The following is an 18,419-nucleotide window of genomic DNA, read 5'->3' on the forward strand; positions in this document are numbered from 1 at the left end:
ACGCATAGTTTTATTAACTTATTTTATTAGATGTTTAAAAAAAAAAACAAAAACATGAAATTATATACGTAGAATCGTCACGGAGTAAATAATTGCAATAATATTGTTTTAAACATTATGCTTACAAAAATATGCAATTAAATCCAGAATTTAGGTAAAAATCACCATTTGGATTATTTCTGTGTTGAATCTAGAAATTGGGTCATGGTTTTTTTTCCGAAAAGGATGAATGTTTTTTTTTTTCATACGAGTTTTACTTTTATAATTAATAGACCCTATTGAAATAAATAAACCTTTCTATCATTCTAATATATTAAGGCACTTTTATAATTTTAGATAAGATTAAATATTTGTTTTCCTACTGCTTCTGGAATCTCTGATTTGAGCGAAACAATGCATTTATTTGCTATTTTTGACTTCACCGGACTGATATTCTACAGAAAGAGTTTTGCAGAATAAAATGTACACACTGCATCAACTACTCATTAGATTGCCTTCACAGTGGAGAAGCAGTCCATTGTGAATTTTGTCTTTGGAAACGATAAACCGTGATCTCATTGGATCTATTCAGGCCCAGCTGATTACAATAGGCTACAGAAGTATTCATCGTGTATCTTTCTCTCAAGGATGTGGTGATGAAGGGGTTTGCAGGCAGTGTTGCTTTTGCATGACTGAGCAGGGACTCTGAGGTAGCCAATGAGGGATGAGTGGTGCTGTAGGTAGGTGTGGTGTTCCTGGGATGGGGAGCTGCCAGAGTCGGCCTAAAGGGTGAGGGATATGCAGTTTTGGTTCTCTGAGAAGTTGATTTGAAAGCACTAAATATCTCGTGTTGGGGCTCCGGAGCTATGGATAAGAAATAAGAGACAGTTAAAGTTGTATTGTAGTTATACTTAGTATTTTGGGTTGTCAATAAAAAGTGTAATAAGAGCAATACTACCTGGCCCATTTGTTGGTGAAAAAGTGCTGCGGAACTCCAGGTTGAAACTCTTCTCCCGTGCATGCTGAGAGATCATCTAAATCAGGAAATTGCTTGGTTTACCCCATTGGACATTTCAATACCATTTCAAAAATAACTTGGCTATAGGTTATTTATTGATCAACTCTAGGAGTACAGCAATAAAATAAAAAATAAAAATCATTCTTTCACGATAGTGTGCTCTATATGTGCAAAATGGGTAGGGAGACAAAAAGATGAAAGTATTTAACAGGTACCATACCTCTGGATTTAAACATGTCAGGTTCTCTGTCCTGTCTTCCTGAAATCTGGTTCTCAGTTCATGCAGGTCCTCTTCTGGCTCCGCCTTAATGCGCTCAAAGAAGTGCCTCCTTTCAGCCTTCATGTTGTCATTTTCAACTTCCCGTTCGTCTTCGATTGCGAGGCAAAGCGCTCTGATGGCAGCTTTACGGTCCTGCCTGAACCCAAGCGCGATCACACATCATCAGTTTTCTCAGCCTTTCCTTTGCACTGTTTTGTGTTTGTGTGAAAATGTATGCCAAACCTGAACTGTAATTGATCTTCATCTCTATCCATCCAGGCAGATTCTGTTAATTGCTCCTTCTCAAACATTTTGTCCAACAGGGTCTCCTCATCTCTTCTCTTGACCAGGAGATACTGCCGCAAAGCCCTTTATGTGAGCAATCGATTAAATATTTTGATACTTGTAAAACAAACGATGATGAATGCCTTACACAAATACATTTTCATAGAACAAATACAATTCTCCTACTTCAGCCTTTCCTTGTACTCAGTCTTGAGTTTTCTCTCCTCAGTTTCCCCCCACTGGTTTATTTGTCGGAGCCGAGTTCTCTTCTGCTTCTCAGCCTTCAATTTGTTGATCAACTCCTCCGTTTCTCTCTTCAGCTCATCCTGGAGACGATCCATTCTATTTTCACTTTCGGCCTTTAACTGCTCTGCGTCGTTATCCTCCTCTGTCTTCAGATTATCTTGAGAGTAATGCGTTGGCTTCACCTCCATTTTGAACTGCTCGTCCTCGTAGTCTTCAGCGTTCCTCGATGTTTCCTGGCTGTGACGTGTTCTCTGAACCTGAACCTCCTCCTGGAGATGAGAGGTCTTCTCTTTTTCGTTCCTTGATTGTCCTACCTGGGCCGTTTCCTCTGCTGCCTCCTTGTCCTCTTTCCGCAGGTCCTCTCGAGTCCTTTCCTCGTCCTCTCGAGTCCTTTTCTCCTCCTCTCCGTGCTTGTTCTGTTCCTCCTGGTGGAGCCAAGTTCTTCCCTCATTTCCCCACTTGGATTGCCCATCTTCAGCCTCACTCTGCATCTTCTCATGTAGGAGACTCATTCGCATCTCTTTGTCTCTCTTCAGCCTCTCTGCCTCCTCCTCTTCCTCTTGCTTCAGTTTTTCCAGAAGGAGACAAATTCTCTGCTCCTTTGCTCTCTTTAAATTGTCTGCCTCAACTTCTTCATCTCTTCGGAGCTTCTCTTTGTACTGGCGCATTCTTGTGTCCTTTTCTCTTTGTAACTCCTCCACTTCCTCTTCTTCCTCTTGCTTCAGTTTTTCAGTGATAAGAAAAATCCTTCTTTGTTTTTGCCTTTTTAAAAACTCCTCCTCTTCCGCATCATCTTTTCTTACCTCCTGCTGGACATGCGTTTCATTTTCCTGTTTTGACCTTTCTACCTGCTTCTGACTCCCCACCGGGCCTTCCTTTTCCTCATCTCCTGAGGAGCACCATATCTCATCTTCCTCATCCCCCACTTCATCTTCATGGAAACTTGTTTGTGTTTCAATTTTTTTTATCAATCTAAATTTGATATCTTCCTCTGTGCAAATCCCTGATTTTGTCTTCTCTTTCTCTGGACGTTCTGCCTCATCCTCAGTCTCCTTCAACCCCCCCTCGCTGAGCGACATTCTCAGCCCATTTCTCAAGCTCCCTTCCTCTTCATCCTCATTTCTCAGTTCATCCTTAGGGAGCTCCCCTTTAAACGTCTCCTTCCTGCGTGGCCACGATTTTGCCTTCTCTCTCTCAAACTGCTGTTCCTTATCCTCTTTCCTCATCACCTTCTTCAGATGGAGCTGCATCTGCCCCTTTTCCTGCTCATCATCACTTCTCGACTCATCTTCGCGGAGCATTCTCTTTCTCTCGATCTCCCTCCTAAAGAGCTCTTTTGCTTCTTTCTTTGTGCTGCGCTCCTTCATACGAGGCCATGTTTTTGTCTTCTCTCGCTCCGACTGTTGTGCCTCATCCTCTTCTCTCCTCAGCTCCACCTGGCGGACCAACGATAGGATCTTCTCCTTGTTGAAGAGCTCTCCCTCATCATCTTCACTTCTGGAGCCCTCTTTATGGAGACTTGTTTGCGTCTCCGTTCCCCCTATGAAGAGCCCTTTCACTCCTTCCCTTGAGCCGTGCTCCTTCCTGCAGGGCCACGATCTCGTCTTCTCTCTCCTAAATCTTCCAAACTCATTTTCTCTCATCTCGTGGCGGAGCTGCACTCTGCTCTCTCTTTCCCAGAAGCCGACTTCCTCATCTTGACTTCTTAGTCTTCCCCCACGGAGTCTTGTTTTTGCCCCAATGTGCCTTACATAGTGCACTTCCACTTCTTTCTCTGTGCTGGACTCCTGGCTTGGCCACGACTGTGTCACCGCCGTCTCGTCTCCATGGAGCATTGTTCTTGACTCCATCTTCCTTGGAAATTTCCACGCCACTTCTTCTTCTGTGCTTGACTCCTGGGTTAGCCACGATTGTGTCCTTTCTCTCTCCTCTCCATGGCACATTGTTCTTGAATCCATCTTCTTTGCAAATTGCCCTTCCACTTCTCCTGCTGTGCTGAACAGACTTATCCATGATTGTGTCATCTCTCTCTTTGATTTTTCTGCCTCATTGTCGCTTTGCAGTTCTTCTCCATGGTCTATCCTTGGTCTCTCCATCTCCCCCATAAAAAGCCCTTTTGCTTCTTTCTTTGTGCTGTGCTCTTTCCTGCGAAGCCACGATTTGGCCTTCTCCAACCTTCTCTCCTTCTTCTGTCCCTTTAGCCGTTTTGCCTTCTTTCCTTCACTGCTAGACTGAATATTTTTTCTCCCAGCATTTTCCATCGTCAAAGGTTTTTCCTCTTCCTGCAACCCCTCCAGGAGGTGATGTGATCTCTCTGTCATTTCCCTCCATAATTTCTCCAACTCATTCACCTCTTGTATTCTCAGTTCTTCTTGGAAGACACTCATTCTCGTCTGTCTTTCCCTCTGTAGCTGCTCCACTTCTTTTTCTTCTTCTCTTTTAAGCATCTCCTGGTGTAGGCACATTCTGGTCATTTGTTTTCTCTTGAAAGATTCCACCTCGTCCTCTTCCTCTCTTCTCAGCCTCTCCTGATAAAGCCTGATTCTCATCTCTTTGCCCCTCCTTAGCCACGCAACCTCCTCCTCCTCTCTGCTAAGTTGATCGGTTAAGAGAGAGTTCCTCAAATCCTTTTCCCTCATCAACTGCTCGTTCTCTTCTTCCTCTCTCCTCATTTCCTCTTGGTGCAGCTGCATCATTTTGTCTCTCGCCGTTTGCTCCTCTTCATGTCTCGCGAGTTCCTCTTGTTGTCGTAAATGTGTTCTCGTGGCCCTTTTCCTTTGCTGAGCCTCGTCTTCCTCCCTGCGAAGCTCCTCTTCATGAAGACGTTTGCTCCTTTCAATGTCATTTTTCAACCTCTCCTCCTCCACCTGCTTTTCTCTCAGCTGTTGTTCCTGGCTTAGATTAAATCGAACATTCTTCTCATTCTTCAAAACGTCCGCCTGCTCCTCCTCCTCTCTCTGGAGCCCTTCCAGGTGGTGCTGCATTCTCATCTCCTTCTCCTGCTTCAGTTGCTGTGCTTCCTCTTCTTCCTCACATCTCAGCTCTTCCAGGTAGCGACGGATTCTTTCATCCACCTCCTTCTTCAAGAGTGCCACCTCCTCCATTTCCTCTTCCATCAGCTCCTCCTTTTGTTGAAACATCCGTATCTCCTTTTCCCTCTTCAACTGCTCTGCTTGCTCCACTTCCTCTTTCCTGAGCACTTCGAGGCAGAATTGCCGCTTCATCTGCTTTTGCATCAATAACAGCTCTGCCTCCCTTTGAGCTCGATTGAGCTCCTCTTCAAAGGAACATTTCCTCATGTCGATTTCCCTCTTCAACCATTCCTCCTCCTCCTCTTCCCCCTTTCTCAGTTCTTCCCGGCGGTGACGAAGTCTCATTTCCTTTGCGTGCTTCAATCTCTCCACTTCTTCCTCTTCCTCTTTCCTCAACTCCACCTTTTGTCGACAGACTCTTGTCTCTTTTTCCGTCATCAATCGAGCAATCTCTTCCTCTTCCTCGCTTATCAGCTCATCCTTTTGTCGACTAATCCGTACCTCCTGGATGTGCCTCAATTGCTCTATCTCCTCTTCCTTCTGGCAAGGATGCATTTGCATCTCCAGTTTCCATTTGAACTGCTCTGCTTCCTCCTCTTTATTTCTCAAAAGCTTCTCCTGACAATCCGTAAGGAGTTTCTCCTTGTGGAGATGTGCTGTCTTCATTCCAGCTTCAAATCGATCCATCTCCTCTTTCATTCTCGATGCTTCCTGGTGAAGCCGTACACTTGTCTCCTCGTCCCTCATTAACTTATCTTCTCTCCTTATCGCCTCATTTTGTTGCCACATTTGTTTGTCTTTCTCTATCCTCAATTCTTCCATTTCCTCCTCTTCCTCCTCTTTGCTCAACTGGTCTAGTTGGTGACGCAACATCATTTCCTTTTCCTTCTTTGACTGCTCCGCTGGCCCATCTTCATCTCTCATCAGTTCCTCCTGGCAAAAGAGTGTACTCAACGCTTTTTGCCATTTTGATTGCTCAGCATCCAGAAAGATCTCCTTCCGGAGTGGTATTTTTTTCTCCATCTCCCTTTCAAACAGCTCCATCTCCTCCTCCTTCTCCTCTTCCGTCTTTCTCAGCAGTTCCTTAGTTGGTACCTGTTGACAAGGTAATTCAAAAATATGCACCTGGGAAGATGTTTGGACACATTCAATATTTTAAGTCTTGTGTTTTAAAGAGCGCTTCACAGTGTATTGGAGGTTAGCACTCGGACCTTCTTATGTGGAGATTGGGTTCTCTACATGGGGTAAATTAAATTTCAGCCCACTTCCAAACTTCTCAAAGTAGACGACAACAATCAATATTGGCGTGAAATGTGATCGCTGTGACTACTGATATGTTACAAAAAATAATATGACTGTTGGTGATTCTTCCTAAAATAAGTTAGCGCGTGATAAAATACAGCCAATGTAAATTACTCCACAGAGACTTTGACACACGTTCATGTGCTCAAACATCCACTCACATCACTTGTTTTGGGAAAGTCTTCTTCGTGCTTAGCTAGTGAGCGCCCACAAGTAACACCGCACTGGATGTCCTCATCTTCAACAGAGGAGTCGTTCCCCGACTCGTCTTGGCTACAGGGAGGACAATAGTACAAAAACACACAAAAAACACAGATAGCACTCTGAAATTGTATTTTATTTTCTAATTTTGGAGTCTTCATGTCATTTCTTTGAAATTGACAACTTATTGCATTTAACACGAAATGATGAAACCAGCTCAGCTAAAAGGCGTAGTGTTCTTAGATAATCAGAACAGTCCGATTGTGATTGAGTTGATGCTTTTAGGCTAATAGTTGCTTTCATGGTTGAATTTAGAAGAACAAACCTCTTACTACTAGTCTCTGTCTCAAAAACAGAATCACTGCTGTCCAAAACTCTTTCTGAAACCTGAAAACACAACAAGAACAAAATAGTGATCAAGTTTTGATTAATCATTAATTAATTAATTAATTAATTAACCTCCTGCTCTGGTGATTCTGGACTTTGGTCGTCAGACTGGACCTCAAGCTCAGTTATCTCCTCTGCTGGATCTACAACCCCGATGGCCACTGCTGAGTCCTACGGTACAAATACAAACACAAACATGTACATTACATCTTAATCCACCCTCTCAAAATAAAATGAAAACAAACAAGCAATGGAAAAAAAAAGACCAAAACCAAAATCTTAGTGGAAGCAAATGAACTGAAACACAATATCTACATTGCCATTGCACTAAACTTAAACTAATACTTTCATCATCAGCCACTAACTGTTATGGGTGAGTCGTCTTCCTCCTCGTCTTCTGAACCCTCAATATCAAAAGTGCCTGTGTTGTGTCCATACTTTGGTTCACTCCAGACGCATGTGCTTGATGACTCGTTGCTTGATTCTGCTTGGCTGGCAGGCAGCGATAAGAAGAGTGGGGAAATTTAACCACAAATTCGATCAGTCACTATTTTCTAGAAATAGTATAACAGAATATTCTAGAAAACAAAACGATCACAAGACAAACCTTTTGGGAGCCTCAGTCACCTGATCTGCCTGTTCTTTGATATCCATCTCTAGCAGATAGTCAAAGCAAAGAGGATTCTTCAGGACACAAATAGGACAAAAAGCAAACTTTTAATTCATCACTTTCAAGTCAACAAGATCTCAGAAGAGCCCCTGCAAAAATGTTGTTTTGCTATTCATCTACTGGTGTTGCTCACTTCCTTTTCAGCCATGAGACCAATATCTACTTGATCATCTTCCCTGGTATGCATAATACTCAAGAATCCACTGTGAAAGAAACCCTGACAAAATAAAATATGCACAGAACATTCAAGTTTTGCTGGAAATGCATTTGTTACAGCTAACTATCAGCAGCAAGTGTACAGAATTGTACACGCACAAAAAAAAACAAATTGTTCATGTTTACAAAAGTAGTTCTGCCAACAACTGAAGTGATATATATTTAATGAGCAATTGTGATGTATATAGTTACCTCCTTTGCATTGTCTTCATGATCACTTCTTGAAGGTGCATAGAAAAAACATTCACCCTTCCCAAAGCCTAAAACACTCAAGAATCCTCTGTAAAAAGAAGGCTGACAAAGCAAAAATTTTCACTGGATCACCTTATTGTGTTTTGGAGTAGATTTAAATGGATTCAACTGTCGATTAAAAAACTTTTAACGAAATACTGCACTTGTCATCAGCAAATTTCACACAGATTTGATAAAAATCATTATTTATCAATTACTCTACTTACTCCAGGTTTATTGAAAAGGTCTTTCTCCTGGTCCTCTTTGGCTGCTGGGTCACAAACAGCATCAGTGCTCTGATTGTGTTCTAGTTTATGATCCACTATTGTAATACTCACCAGAGGAGTCATTTCTTGATTCATCTGGGCTGAAGGAGTGTTGAACGAGAGGTGCAAATCAATTTAAGTTGTATTACCAAACAATAAAATAAATAAATAAACCAATAAATAAACTAATAAACACATAAATAAACCAATAAATAAAAAAATAATTGTCAAAAGTGACGCACACACGTGACATAATGAAGACGAGTCCAAGTAATTCTGTTCTGTCAGAGCTAACATTGTAAAAATAGTTAGGAACATTTTAGGACTTATCAAATGATTTTTATTGTCTGTTTTACATTAATGACATCATGAAACAAAATAAAAAGACAAAACAAACCTCTTGTCAGTATCAGTCTCCTCATCTTTTTCATCCGTCTCCAGCTGACTATCACAGTAAATAGAATTGTCGGAGATCGGAAATCCGCTAGACAGCTTATTATTTAATTAGAAAAGAAAATAATGAAAGATTATACTACATGCCTTAAAAGAGCATTATAATATGAGTGTGGACTAAGTTAAAATAATTTAGCAAAATCTCACAAGTCAACACTAAGCAATTAAGGGTCACAATGAGTGAGTGGATTATAGATAAATGTATAACCATATATATAAATGAGCTTTATTATTCATGTGTACAATGTACAACCAAATTTTATTCTTCATATGTACAACCAAATTCTATGCATTTAAAGCTGGAATTTGAAGTTATATCTTTTTTAGCACCCTGAGAAAACACAGGATAACATTGGCTCGAACCAAGTTCATGTACCTGTTGCAGTGGCGAGCCGCTACTCTGGTCCCAAGAATGGGGCTTATCAAGAAGGATTTCCAACTTCTCTGCTAGACCGCCACTAACAGTGCCCCCAGAGTACTAGATGTGGTCACAAGTGCACACGTTAAAGCAACACACACATGCAGATGAATAAAACAATTTAACTTCAACACACATTATATAATTGTACATGACAGCAAAATGTCATCTGAATTCTTCAGACGTGACAAGTGTACACGTGTGTTAATGTACCTCCTTTTCTGAGAAGATGACATCGTCGTCAAAGCTGATCAGTGTCAGGGATGTTGTTTCATCACACTTGCAGCTTATTAAACTTAAGAATCCACTGAAGAAATGTGCCTAAAAAAGGAAGAAACACAATATTTGCTTGCGATCTGGTGATGGATAGAACCAAGTCGAAGGAGGAATTTAACATTAAAAAGTGGCGCCAGACAAATATGAATTTTTTTCACCCTAGAATCTAGATGCTTACTACATTGCATGGAGTCAGAGATCTATCAACTGGACAAAGAGCTCAAAGACAGCAATTTGTGTGATTCCAAATATATGTACATTTTTTCCTATTAGTCAGATGGGAGACTCTCCGGCTCACCCTTGTGGGTGGACTGGCGGGGGGGGTATTTATCATTAAGCCACTCACTGCGTGCGTATTATTCGTCTCCTCAGTCTCTTTTCTGTCCAGTTGGATTACAAAGCCTCCAACGGCACCGGTGCGCTGGATACGCTCACGTTCCTGAGCCACCATTTTACGGTACTGCACTTTACAGGGGTGTTCATTAGTGGTTGTCTGCAAATAGTGGTTGTGAAATATTGGGTTTCCACTCTCATCATAGCTGTAGGGGTAAAATCAGTTGTAGTCAAGAGTAGAACGTAATTGGCTCATTGAAAAACCAAATTATAAATCAAACAGCAATAAATCCAGTCTAAAAAGTCCACGGCACACTCAGGTACATTCATGAGCACATCAAATGTGCCAAATAGTTAGTGAACCCTTATTATTCGTAGAAGCCAAAAGGCAATCCTCTCTAATTGAGTTTTCCCTCAAATGTTTAGAATTGCCTGTACGTACAGGTAGAAGGCACAAGGTGACGCTAAAGCATTACGGTTTCTCAACTCACTTCAACGAGTAGTTCCTTGGCACCGAGATGCCACAAGATGGTGGTAAAGTTGTATTATAAACAGGTCAAACCGTGAATGCTGACACGAATGTCGCTCCGGCTTTCTAGATATTGCCACATCAAAATGGCTGACAGTTTTGTATCAACTAAGCCCGAGTCAGTTATCCACTGGCTCACTTAACAGGTGTGTTGATCATTTGTATGTAAAATCTTGACGTCATCATATACCCACTAATTAGCAACATGTTCTTTGCAGGTGGAAAAGTGCTAAATAAATAAACATAAGTCACTTATGGAAATAATTGACACTGTGTCAAACCATAAAGAAGTCAAAATGGAGGCCTGCATCACTTACCTTTCAGTCCACCCTGGGGGCAGATGGGCAAATATAGCTTCCCTAGCTAAACACAAAAGCTCTGGCTCATTGTCTGGATCAATTCCTATGTCCCGTGCGTACACCCTGATATCTGATAGAAATAACAGGAATTAATATCGACCTGTGGGCAGTTATCGGATTCAGCCAGCCCCAAAATGGACACATATGTGTCTAACATGGAGTAATTGGATTGAATGTTTAGGCATAGGATATGCTTACACAGTGCCTACCTTCTTCAGAGTGATCAGACTCTGGATTCTTCAAGCTACTCATAGCTACTGCTGACACCTAACAAGAAGGCCTATATTATGTAAAAATAAATTCATAATAATAATAATAATTGTTATTTTACCTATAAGCAGACAAGACATGAGCGTTATGGAAGCAAAAGAGAGACATGTCCCGAGTGTTGTTAGTCACCTAAATGTTGAACAGAGAGTGTGATTTACCGAAGTCAAATTCCTTGTTTGGCACGCTCAAACATGGCGAATAAAAAAAACTCTTGAATCTTGAAAAGGCGACCCCTCGGTCATTTTGGAGAACAAATCTGATGTCAAAAGCATTTTCGTCACACACGTCGTCACACACGTGACTGTTGAAGGATGCTTCATGGCAAATGTTTCATTCAAACCTTTTGGGAGAAATGCTCATATAATAGCAGCGGATAATCCAACAATTAAACAGCTATTTTACTTGTTCTGCAGTCAGGAGGAGGACTGACGCTAAAATTTTTTTTTTTTTTTTTTTTTTTTAAATGGCAGATGCAAAACTGGTTACATGTTAAAACTGTCTCGCGCTTCGCCTTTCTGCTATTTTTGTTTGGTTACATTTGGGAGAGGAGTATTTTTCAAGGCGTGTACAAAAAAAATCGTCAGTTCACCTTCAAGCATGACGTCACCTACCGTAGGACTTGAAACCACGGCTACCGTACGTGTCCGACCGAATGTGCACACTTCTCATATTAATAACGTGCACGCGCGCGCGCGCGTGTGTGCTATTTCCAACTCTAACCCGAACTCATTCACAGCATAGGAAACTACATGTAAATGTAAATCAGAAAAACTATAAGAGACTCATTTGTTCTACGCTTGATTTTTGTTGTTTGATTGAGCTCACTGACATTCATTCATATCCTGTTGTTTTGTTTTGTTTTTCTGTGGCTGGTTTGACTTTTTGGGTAATGGGTGAATAACCTCCACTTGTTGGGCAATTTGAGTATTAGACACCCACTGACTGGCCTTGAGTCTGAAATGATTCACCAAATCACATGCGGAAAAGATCAGGAGACCCACAGATGTATTGTTTGATTGACATCTCAAGTAGTAACAATCCCAAAAATAGAAAAAAAAGAAATTTGCATGCCCTTGTTCACCCCATTTTTGCTTTGAAAAAAACCTGCGTATTGGCAGGTTCCTTATCTTCTGAGGTAAATGGCGACGCTCATAAACAAAAAAGATAGTATAGTCACCTATTACCTCATGGCAGGCTATTTGGAAAACAATATTTTCACTTTTAGTAATCATTTGAATATTGGATGATAATAAAAAAATCCAGAATAATTCTGGTTATTTGAGTTCATTTTGAATGACCTTGCTTTGCCCACTCAAATAGAGTCAAGCAACCTACAATGACACAACCACAGCTTTGACCCAAGTATAAAAGCAGAGGTCAACAGATGTGCCATGACAAAAACATCATCACAAGGGTTGAACGGATTAATCTGAAATAATGTGGGGGGTGGATAGGGTTGGAAGCGAAGAGCTCCTCAGTGTTGCTTACAGCTGAGATAACCTCCCCTGCTGGTTTTAGAACGGTGCTCCATTATGAAATCAGCTGCAACAATGAAATGAACTCTGACCCTCAGCCAGAGTCTGATCAAGTGGTGGATTTGCCAATTAAATATTTATTAGCTCTTGAAAATCATTTTGCACCTGTCTGCCCATAAAACAAGTCAAATTATGATTAATAGAAGCACACGTTAAAAACTGAGCACAACATTTGTCATTGCAGTACAAACATTATGAAATGAGCAGGTTGGAGGAGCACTGAGGTCCTCTTGATAACAATGATGGCGCTTATCTAGATGGACGGATAAGTGTGAATGCCAAATCGATGAAATGCACTGAGTGCCATCTCAAAGGTTGCTGTCCCAGATAAAAGCCATTCCTCTGAGAGGCCCATTTTCATCTTGGTCAGCAGCTCTGAAGTCAGCAGCTGATATGTGGATCATCCTTATCAGATTTGTCTGTACAGTGATGGTGCAATCGAGAGCTTTGCACGGGTCAATGTTCTATGGCTAACTGACTTTCAATCGAGCCACTATATTCAAGATTCAAGAGTTTTTTTTTTTTTTTTTTTTTTGTGTAGTATAGTGTAGTATGTGGCTGATGGTGATGGGGTACATTCATTCCTTTTCCTCGAATTTCATGACATGAAGCCACTGTGACAAAGTCCACGAGATAAGGCAACAAACATCAGCATGGCACACGCCACTCTTTGACCTATTAATCAAATTTACACTCTCTGCCACACATGCACCCACGCACACAAACACACATGCACCCACGCGCACACATGTCTGCAAATCACACACACAATTATTTTACTGCACTCCGATGTATAATTGAAGTGCGATGTGTTCATGGCCTTTTAATTTTTGTGACTAGACACTGGAGTTTGTGTTAATTCCATGGAATCTTCCGTAGACATGTCCTGCCTGTGTTTGTATCAAGGTGAATGTCTCATCCGCTGCAAACAAAATGGCTAATCCGACTAGTTCAAATAGAGTCATCTGAACTTTCACCTTCTTTTGCATACCTACACTATTGACTTATCCTGTATTCTACTGCCCCGTCCCGTAACACTTGAGTTCAACTTTGTCTGGCTTTACACAGTCATTATTTAGCATCTATTATTCACCTCTCATTAGTTTAATGAATAACAATTAAGAGCTATTTAGTGATGTTATGCCACATGCTCTTAGACTGCAGAAGAATAAAAAGTCTTTGTGTGCATGACGAGTGATCTCGCAGCAGGTGACCATTGAACTCTCAACTTGGTCCCCTGCTAAGGGAGATGGCTGGGGGGTGAGGTCCACTTCCACGGAGACACAGCTCCCACACCTCCCTCCCGCCTCCATGCAACGACTCATCCCATATCTGAGCGCTATAAAAGGTCTGCTCCTGCTCAAGTTGACAGTCTCCTCAAGAACTCCACCAGGTAAGACAAGCTATCGCTGCAAGTGGGATTTGGGGATGTAGAACAAGGATGTTTGGCAAAAGAATTTCTTGAATTATTAGACATGGTGCACAGATTTTCTGCTCCTTAGAAAATCATATCTTCTGAAAAAACTCCTAGTCAAGATGGTGCACAGGCTAGTTTTATTATTGTGTCTGATTATGTCTGGATTTATTTCAAAGAGCAGTCCAAATCACATTTTCATTTAATTCTTTGGGTCAACTCGGAGTTGTGCTCTGATGCTTTGGTTAGATTATTCTTATTGGATACCTGAGTCTAACATTTTAGCGTCTTTGCTGGTGTTGTTTACAATTGAAATTTAACACTGACAACAACCACGCTTGTTTTTTCTTTTTAGACCTCCATCATGAAGTTTGTTGCTCTCGCTATCACTTTGCTTCTGGCCGTTGGTGAGTATTCTGATTGGTACTAGATACCCTCTGAGGGAATCTTCTGGACTTCCTTCAACAATGATTCTTTTTTTTTTTTTTATGCTTAACATATATTTCCCTACACAGGCTGCCAGGCTGCTTCTCTGCAGGCTGATGCACCCAGCTCCCTGGCCCATGCCCGGGCTGCTGTTGACGTCTATCTGACTCAAATGAAAGAAAGTGTCAAAAAGGCCTTGGGTCAGCTTGATGATACAGAGTACAAAGAATTTAAGTAAGGCCATTTCATTGATATCTTTTTTGAAACCAGTCCTACACTCTGTTCGATCTAACAATGGAATTATGCGAATGATTGATTCACCTTTCCCATTTTAAAGTATCCGATGTCTTGTTAAAAAGTGTTCTTCTTTTCCCTGTTCTTAACCAGAGACGTAATCGGCCTTCGCTTGGATGATCTTCACCTTCAGCTCAAAACCGTACAGGAATCCGTCGCTCCCCTCACCGACGGTGTGGTTTCGACACTCAGTGATGTTACTCAAACCTTCAGAGATAATGTCAAGAAGGATGTTGATGCCTTGGAGCTGCAACTCGCACCCTACAAAATAAAGCTGAACGAGGTTGTTGAGAAACACGTCGAAGAGTACCGCACGCTTCTGCAGCCTGTGATCACAGAGTACCAGGCCCAGCACGATGCTCAGATGAATGCTCTGAAAGCCAAGCTGGAGCCCATTGTGGAAGACCTGCGCAACAAGATCTCCGTCAACGTTGAGGAGACCAAGGCCGCTCTCGTGCCCATCATTGAAGCTGTGCGCACCAAGGTCGATGCTCGTCTGGTGGAGCTGAGAGAGTTGATTGGTCCATACGTGGGGGAATACAAAGACCAGATTGGAAAGGCCTACGCCCATGCCAGATCTCTCAAAGCAGAAGACCTCACTGCTCTGAGAGAGAAGATTAACCCACTGGTTGAAGATGTCAAGACGAAACTCCAAACTATCTTCCAGACCGTCTTCGAAACCTTCAATGCTAGTGAAGCATAATTTGAATGAAAACGTACACACTTAGCACATGCAAGCTTTCGTTGGGCTATCACAAGCGGATCTGTGATGATGCTTGTCTCATGAAACCTGTTCTGGCAAAAGACAGCTGAATAAACATCTGACTGTTTATGAAAACCTTTCTCCTTGTGCTGTTGTCCTCATTTTAAAACACTTTCATCATGTCGTATAAAAAAAGTGAGATCTTTTCATTTGAAGTCACACAGAATAACACAATACTCTCCACCTGTAACGTTATTTGGAAATTAATACTCGCAATGGATGTCTGGCGTTCGGGCAAATCTTGTTTTTTTTTTAGATGCCCATTGTTCAAGAAATTGATAATCGGGTAAGAAATATAGAAACAAAATGTCTCATGTGGTTCAGAACGGTAAAAATAGCTTATTTGGTTGTTTTCATGCTAGTTCGAAATAAACTAGCTAAAATAAACCACAGTGGAGCTTTTTTATACAAAAGGAATATTCCAGGAATGCCATCCTGAAGGACAGAATCCTTCTACCTCTCAAATCATCACTTTTCCTTACTTTCTAATATTTTCAGAAACGTGACGCGATGGCAGACAGCCTGCTGAGAGGTCATCGTTGATCACATAGCTGTGATTAATGAGTTGATAAATCCAAGACGTGACCTGGTTTATTGACAAACTTAAGTCTGGTCTTAATTAGGGTAAAAACACCCCAGGCTGAAAACCTTCAACACCACCAAATCGGCTCGTGCCCTCGTGTACACAAACACACCCAAATCCAAATTATAAAGAAAATAACAACAAACACAGATTTCATTTCCGTATTCAGTTTTAAAGAATTAACAACCCGTACAATCAGTGTGGTGATGAAACTCAGCTTTTCAAATTCTCAATAAAAAATCGAATCGATTTGTTTCAGTCTACATCCATCCACACAAAGTAACTATAAGTTGAAAGTTAATAATGTGTTACAAGCCAGCTTTGGGCTAAATCAAATAGGCGTTAACGTAAGCACGGCTTGGTTGTGTGATTTGTTGCCAAAATGTGTGTTTAATTGTGACAGCTCTCGGGGCCACATAGACATGTGCAGCTGTGACTAGTACATGTCAGTGGCATTATGTGTACTATAATGGATGAGGAAGGCATTGTGGTCCCCAGTGAGAGTCAGAAGATGTATAAAAGCTACCCGCACTCCCGATGCTCCCACCACTCTCTCACAAATGTTGCGATGCGCTTTTGGAAGACTTGGAGGGCGATTATCATTTTTCATCTTTTCAACTGTTGATATAAAAAAGGGAACTGCTACAAGAAGAACACACTCGCCATACAATCCCTAAACTTTACGAGAATGTCGAGGAATGGTAAGTGACATCGTATCTTTATGTGATGATGATTATGTATAATGTTCTCTCTTCAGGTTCAACATTGTCTCAAAACTGTACATTATCTTCGATGTGTTGCACAGACAGTCCATCGCTGTTGAGCGTTAAGGTCCCGCCAGTCAATAAGGTCAGAGTTCAGCTGGAGATGCATTCGCTATGGCAGCAGTTTGACGAGCTAGGTACTGAAATGATCGTCACCAAAGCTGGAAGGTAATTGTTAAAATTCTGTTTGCTACTTCTGCTTGAAATTCCCCCTGTGATTCCATTGCTGTTCAAAAACTGGCAGGAGGATGTTTCCGACGTTCCAGGTGCGAATCTCGGGAATGGATCCTACTGCTGAATATGTTCTGCTCATGGATTTTATTCCTGTAGATGATAAAAGATATAGGTAAATATGATCAATGATGATCTAATCATCTTAAATTCAATTCCATTGTGAGTTAGGTTATAATGTGTGTGTCAGATATGCATTCCACAGCTCATCCTGGTTGGTAGCAGGTCGAGCGGATATTGCGGCCCCGAGCCGGATGCACTTCCACCCGGACTCACCAGCTCGTGGAGCCCAGTGGATGAAGCAGACTGTGTCCTTTGACACGCTCAAGCTGACCAACAACCTGCTGGATGACAATGGGCATGTCAGTTTTTGTCATTTTGTTTAGAAGAATCTTTCATCGAAAAATTTTTTTGTTCAAAATGTTTTTCTCCTTTTCTCCCCGCCAGATGATATTGAATTCAATGCATCGCTACCAGCCACGCTTCCACGTGGTATATGTGGATACAACGCCCAACAGCCATTTAAATGCACACAGAAACTTTTGCTCCTTCTCCTTCCCCGAGACTCGCTTCATGGCAGTCACTGCCTATCAAAACCACAGGGTAGGAAAACCCAGACAGGTTTGGAATGAAATATTTCTCAGATGTGTCCTTACTGATGGAATTGAATCTATCTTACTTCCAGATCACTCAGCTGAAGATAGCTAGCAATCCATTTGCTAAAGGCTTCAGAACAACAGACACACAGGATTGGTTAGTGTACACTGTACAATTAATCCAGAGTAAAGTTTTCCTCAAGAAGGTGTCAGATAAATGCTTTATGTGAACCCAGGGGAAACATTCCCAAGCCTCTCGGAATGTGGCATCCACCAGAGGACAGGACTGAGCGCAATGTCACAAACACAGGAAGGGAAAGGGGCTTAAAAAGTGAGTGGAGGAATGTTTTTCTGTACATGGATGTCCTATAATATTCATTGTAATATCTGAAAATACTACACATCTACTGTAACTTTTTGTTTTGGTCTTTTTTACAATTTACAATCATTAATTGTTTTGTAACAATTGTAAGTGTAACAACAACACAATCTGTTTGGATTTTCAGCACAGGAGGCAGTCTCGCATCTGATGGAGCAAAGTGGACAGTGTTGCAACTTCGCAGATGCAGTAGTCGGAAGCAACAATGGAAATTTGGATTTTGGAGCTCCAGCTTCCTTCCGCTTACCGTCTTACTGGGAATGTGCCGGATCTTCTCAAAGCAACAATGTGTTGTAGAGAGAGAGCGAGAGAGAGATCATCAGTGACTCACATTTTCAATTGGATGTTTTATTATTACCTCCACTAGGCCCATGTAAGTAAATAAGAGGTCAAACTATTTGTGAACAGAGAAGCTTTTTTCCCCGTTGTGTTATTAAAACAAAATCTCCACTTGTACTTGACTAAACTGTACTTTTAAAACATTTTCTATGCTTAATAGTGCTCGTGGTCGCCGATAAACTGGATCCCGTCACATCTGACCTTTATTTCGAAAAACCTTTTATTTTGAAACTTCTCACAGGAAGTCAATGCCCCTTTTTCCAGTGAACGATGATGCTGGGGTTGACGAGCTTGAAGATGCAGTAGGGCGGATGGAGGAAGACCGGGAGGAGGCAGGGAGGTGGTGAACAAGATGAACGACTTCG

General features: G+C 41.5%; 3 protein-coding genes across 3 annotated transcripts in view; 2 read left to right on the forward strand and 1 right to left on the reverse strand.

Moving 5' to 3' along the window:
• Window positions 1–11,238, reverse strand: part of LOC119132739 — a 21,592-nt gene extending 10,354 nt beyond the window's left edge. Inside the window, exons 1-22 of the mRNA XM_037268212.1 lie at window positions 10,957–11,238; window positions 10,792–10,830; window positions 10,670–10,740; window positions 10,419–10,530; window positions 9,586–9,778; window positions 9,177–9,284; window positions 8,922–9,023; window positions 8,490–8,584; window positions 8,165–8,193; window positions 8,054–8,097; window positions 7,788–7,889; window positions 7,513–7,596; window positions 7,317–7,393; window positions 7,075–7,201; window positions 6,782–6,880; window positions 6,648–6,709; window positions 6,283–6,394; window positions 1,728–5,914; window positions 1,500–1,625; window positions 1,218–1,413; window positions 938–1,013; window positions 500–843 (exon numbers count right to left, since the gene is read on the reverse strand). Coding sequence (XP_037124107.1) covers window positions 500–843; window positions 938–1,013; window positions 1,218–1,413; window positions 1,500–1,625; window positions 1,728–5,914; window positions 6,283–6,394; window positions 6,648–6,709; window positions 6,782–6,880; window positions 7,075–7,201; window positions 7,317–7,393; window positions 7,513–7,596; window positions 7,788–7,889; window positions 8,054–8,097; window positions 8,165–8,193; window positions 8,490–8,584; window positions 8,922–9,023; window positions 9,177–9,284; window positions 9,586–9,778; window positions 10,419–10,530; window positions 10,670–10,712 — 6,318 coding nt within the window. The 5' untranslated portion in view covers window positions 10,713–10,740; window positions 10,792–10,830; window positions 10,957–11,238. The remainder of the gene's footprint in view (window positions 1–499; window positions 844–937; window positions 1,014–1,217; window positions 1,414–1,499; window positions 1,626–1,727; window positions 5,915–6,282; window positions 6,395–6,647; window positions 6,710–6,781; window positions 6,881–7,074; window positions 7,202–7,316; window positions 7,394–7,512; window positions 7,597–7,787; window positions 7,890–8,053; window positions 8,098–8,164; window positions 8,194–8,489; window positions 8,585–8,921; window positions 9,024–9,176; window positions 9,285–9,585; window positions 9,779–10,418; window positions 10,531–10,669; window positions 10,741–10,791; window positions 10,831–10,956) is intronic.
• Window positions 11,239–13,563: 2,325 nt separating this feature from the next.
• apoa1b (apolipoprotein A-Ib) lies at window positions 13,564–15,237 on the forward strand. The gene is made up of 4 exons (XM_037267561.1): window positions 13,564–13,658; window positions 14,035–14,086; window positions 14,195–14,339; window positions 14,493–15,237. Exons 2-4 carry the CDS (start codon window positions 14,044–14,046, stop codon window positions 15,100–15,102), a joined length of 798 nt encoding a protein of 265 aa, XP_037123456.1. The 5' UTR covers window positions 13,564–13,658; window positions 14,035–14,043; the 3' UTR covers window positions 15,103–15,237.
• A 1,196-nt stretch (window positions 15,238–16,433) lies between these two features.
• LOC119132742 (T-box transcription factor TBX1-A-like) lies at window positions 16,434–18,296 on the forward strand. Its single transcript, XM_037268216.1, has 7 exons — window positions 16,434–16,446; window positions 16,551–16,677; window positions 16,754–16,855; window positions 16,931–17,102; window positions 17,188–17,343; window positions 17,426–17,667; window positions 17,843–18,296. Exons 1-6 carry the CDS (start codon window positions 16,434–16,436, stop codon window positions 17,564–17,566), a joined length of 711 nt encoding a protein of 236 aa, XP_037124111.1. The 3' UTR covers window positions 17,567–17,667; window positions 17,843–18,296.
• Window positions 18,297–18,419: the final 123 nt, after the last annotated feature.

The sequence above is a fragment of the Syngnathus acus genome, chromosome 13, assembly GCF_901709675.1.
Source record: "Syngnathus acus chromosome 13, fSynAcu1.2, whole genome shotgun sequence".
Classification (NCBI taxonomy): Eukaryota; Metazoa; Chordata; class Actinopteri; order Syngnathiformes; family Syngnathidae; genus Syngnathus; species Syngnathus acus.

Bases quoted from the DNA above. Each gene is read 5' to 3' on its own strand.
- LOC119132742 (XM_037268216.1), top strand. The intron at 16,856-16,930 runs GTAAATATGATC...TGTGTGTGTCAG, and splicing joins GTAGATGATAAAAGATATAG to ATATGCATTCCACAGCTCAT. The intron at 17,344-17,425 runs GTAGGAAAACCC...TCTTACTTCCAG, and splicing joins CTGCCTATCAAAACCACAGG to ATCACTCAGCTGAAGATAGC.
- apoa1b (XM_037267561.1), top strand. From the start codon at position 14,044: ATGAAGTTTGTTGCTCTCGCTATCACTTTGCTTCTGGCCGTTG. The intron at 14,087-14,194 runs GTGAGTATTCTG...TTCCCTACACAG, and splicing joins CACTTTGCTTCTGGCCGTTG to GCTGCCAGGCTGCTTCTCTG. The intron at 14,340-14,492 runs GTAAGGCCATTT...GTTCTTAACCAG, and splicing joins ACAGAGTACAAAGAATTTAA to AGACGTAATCGGCCTTCGCT.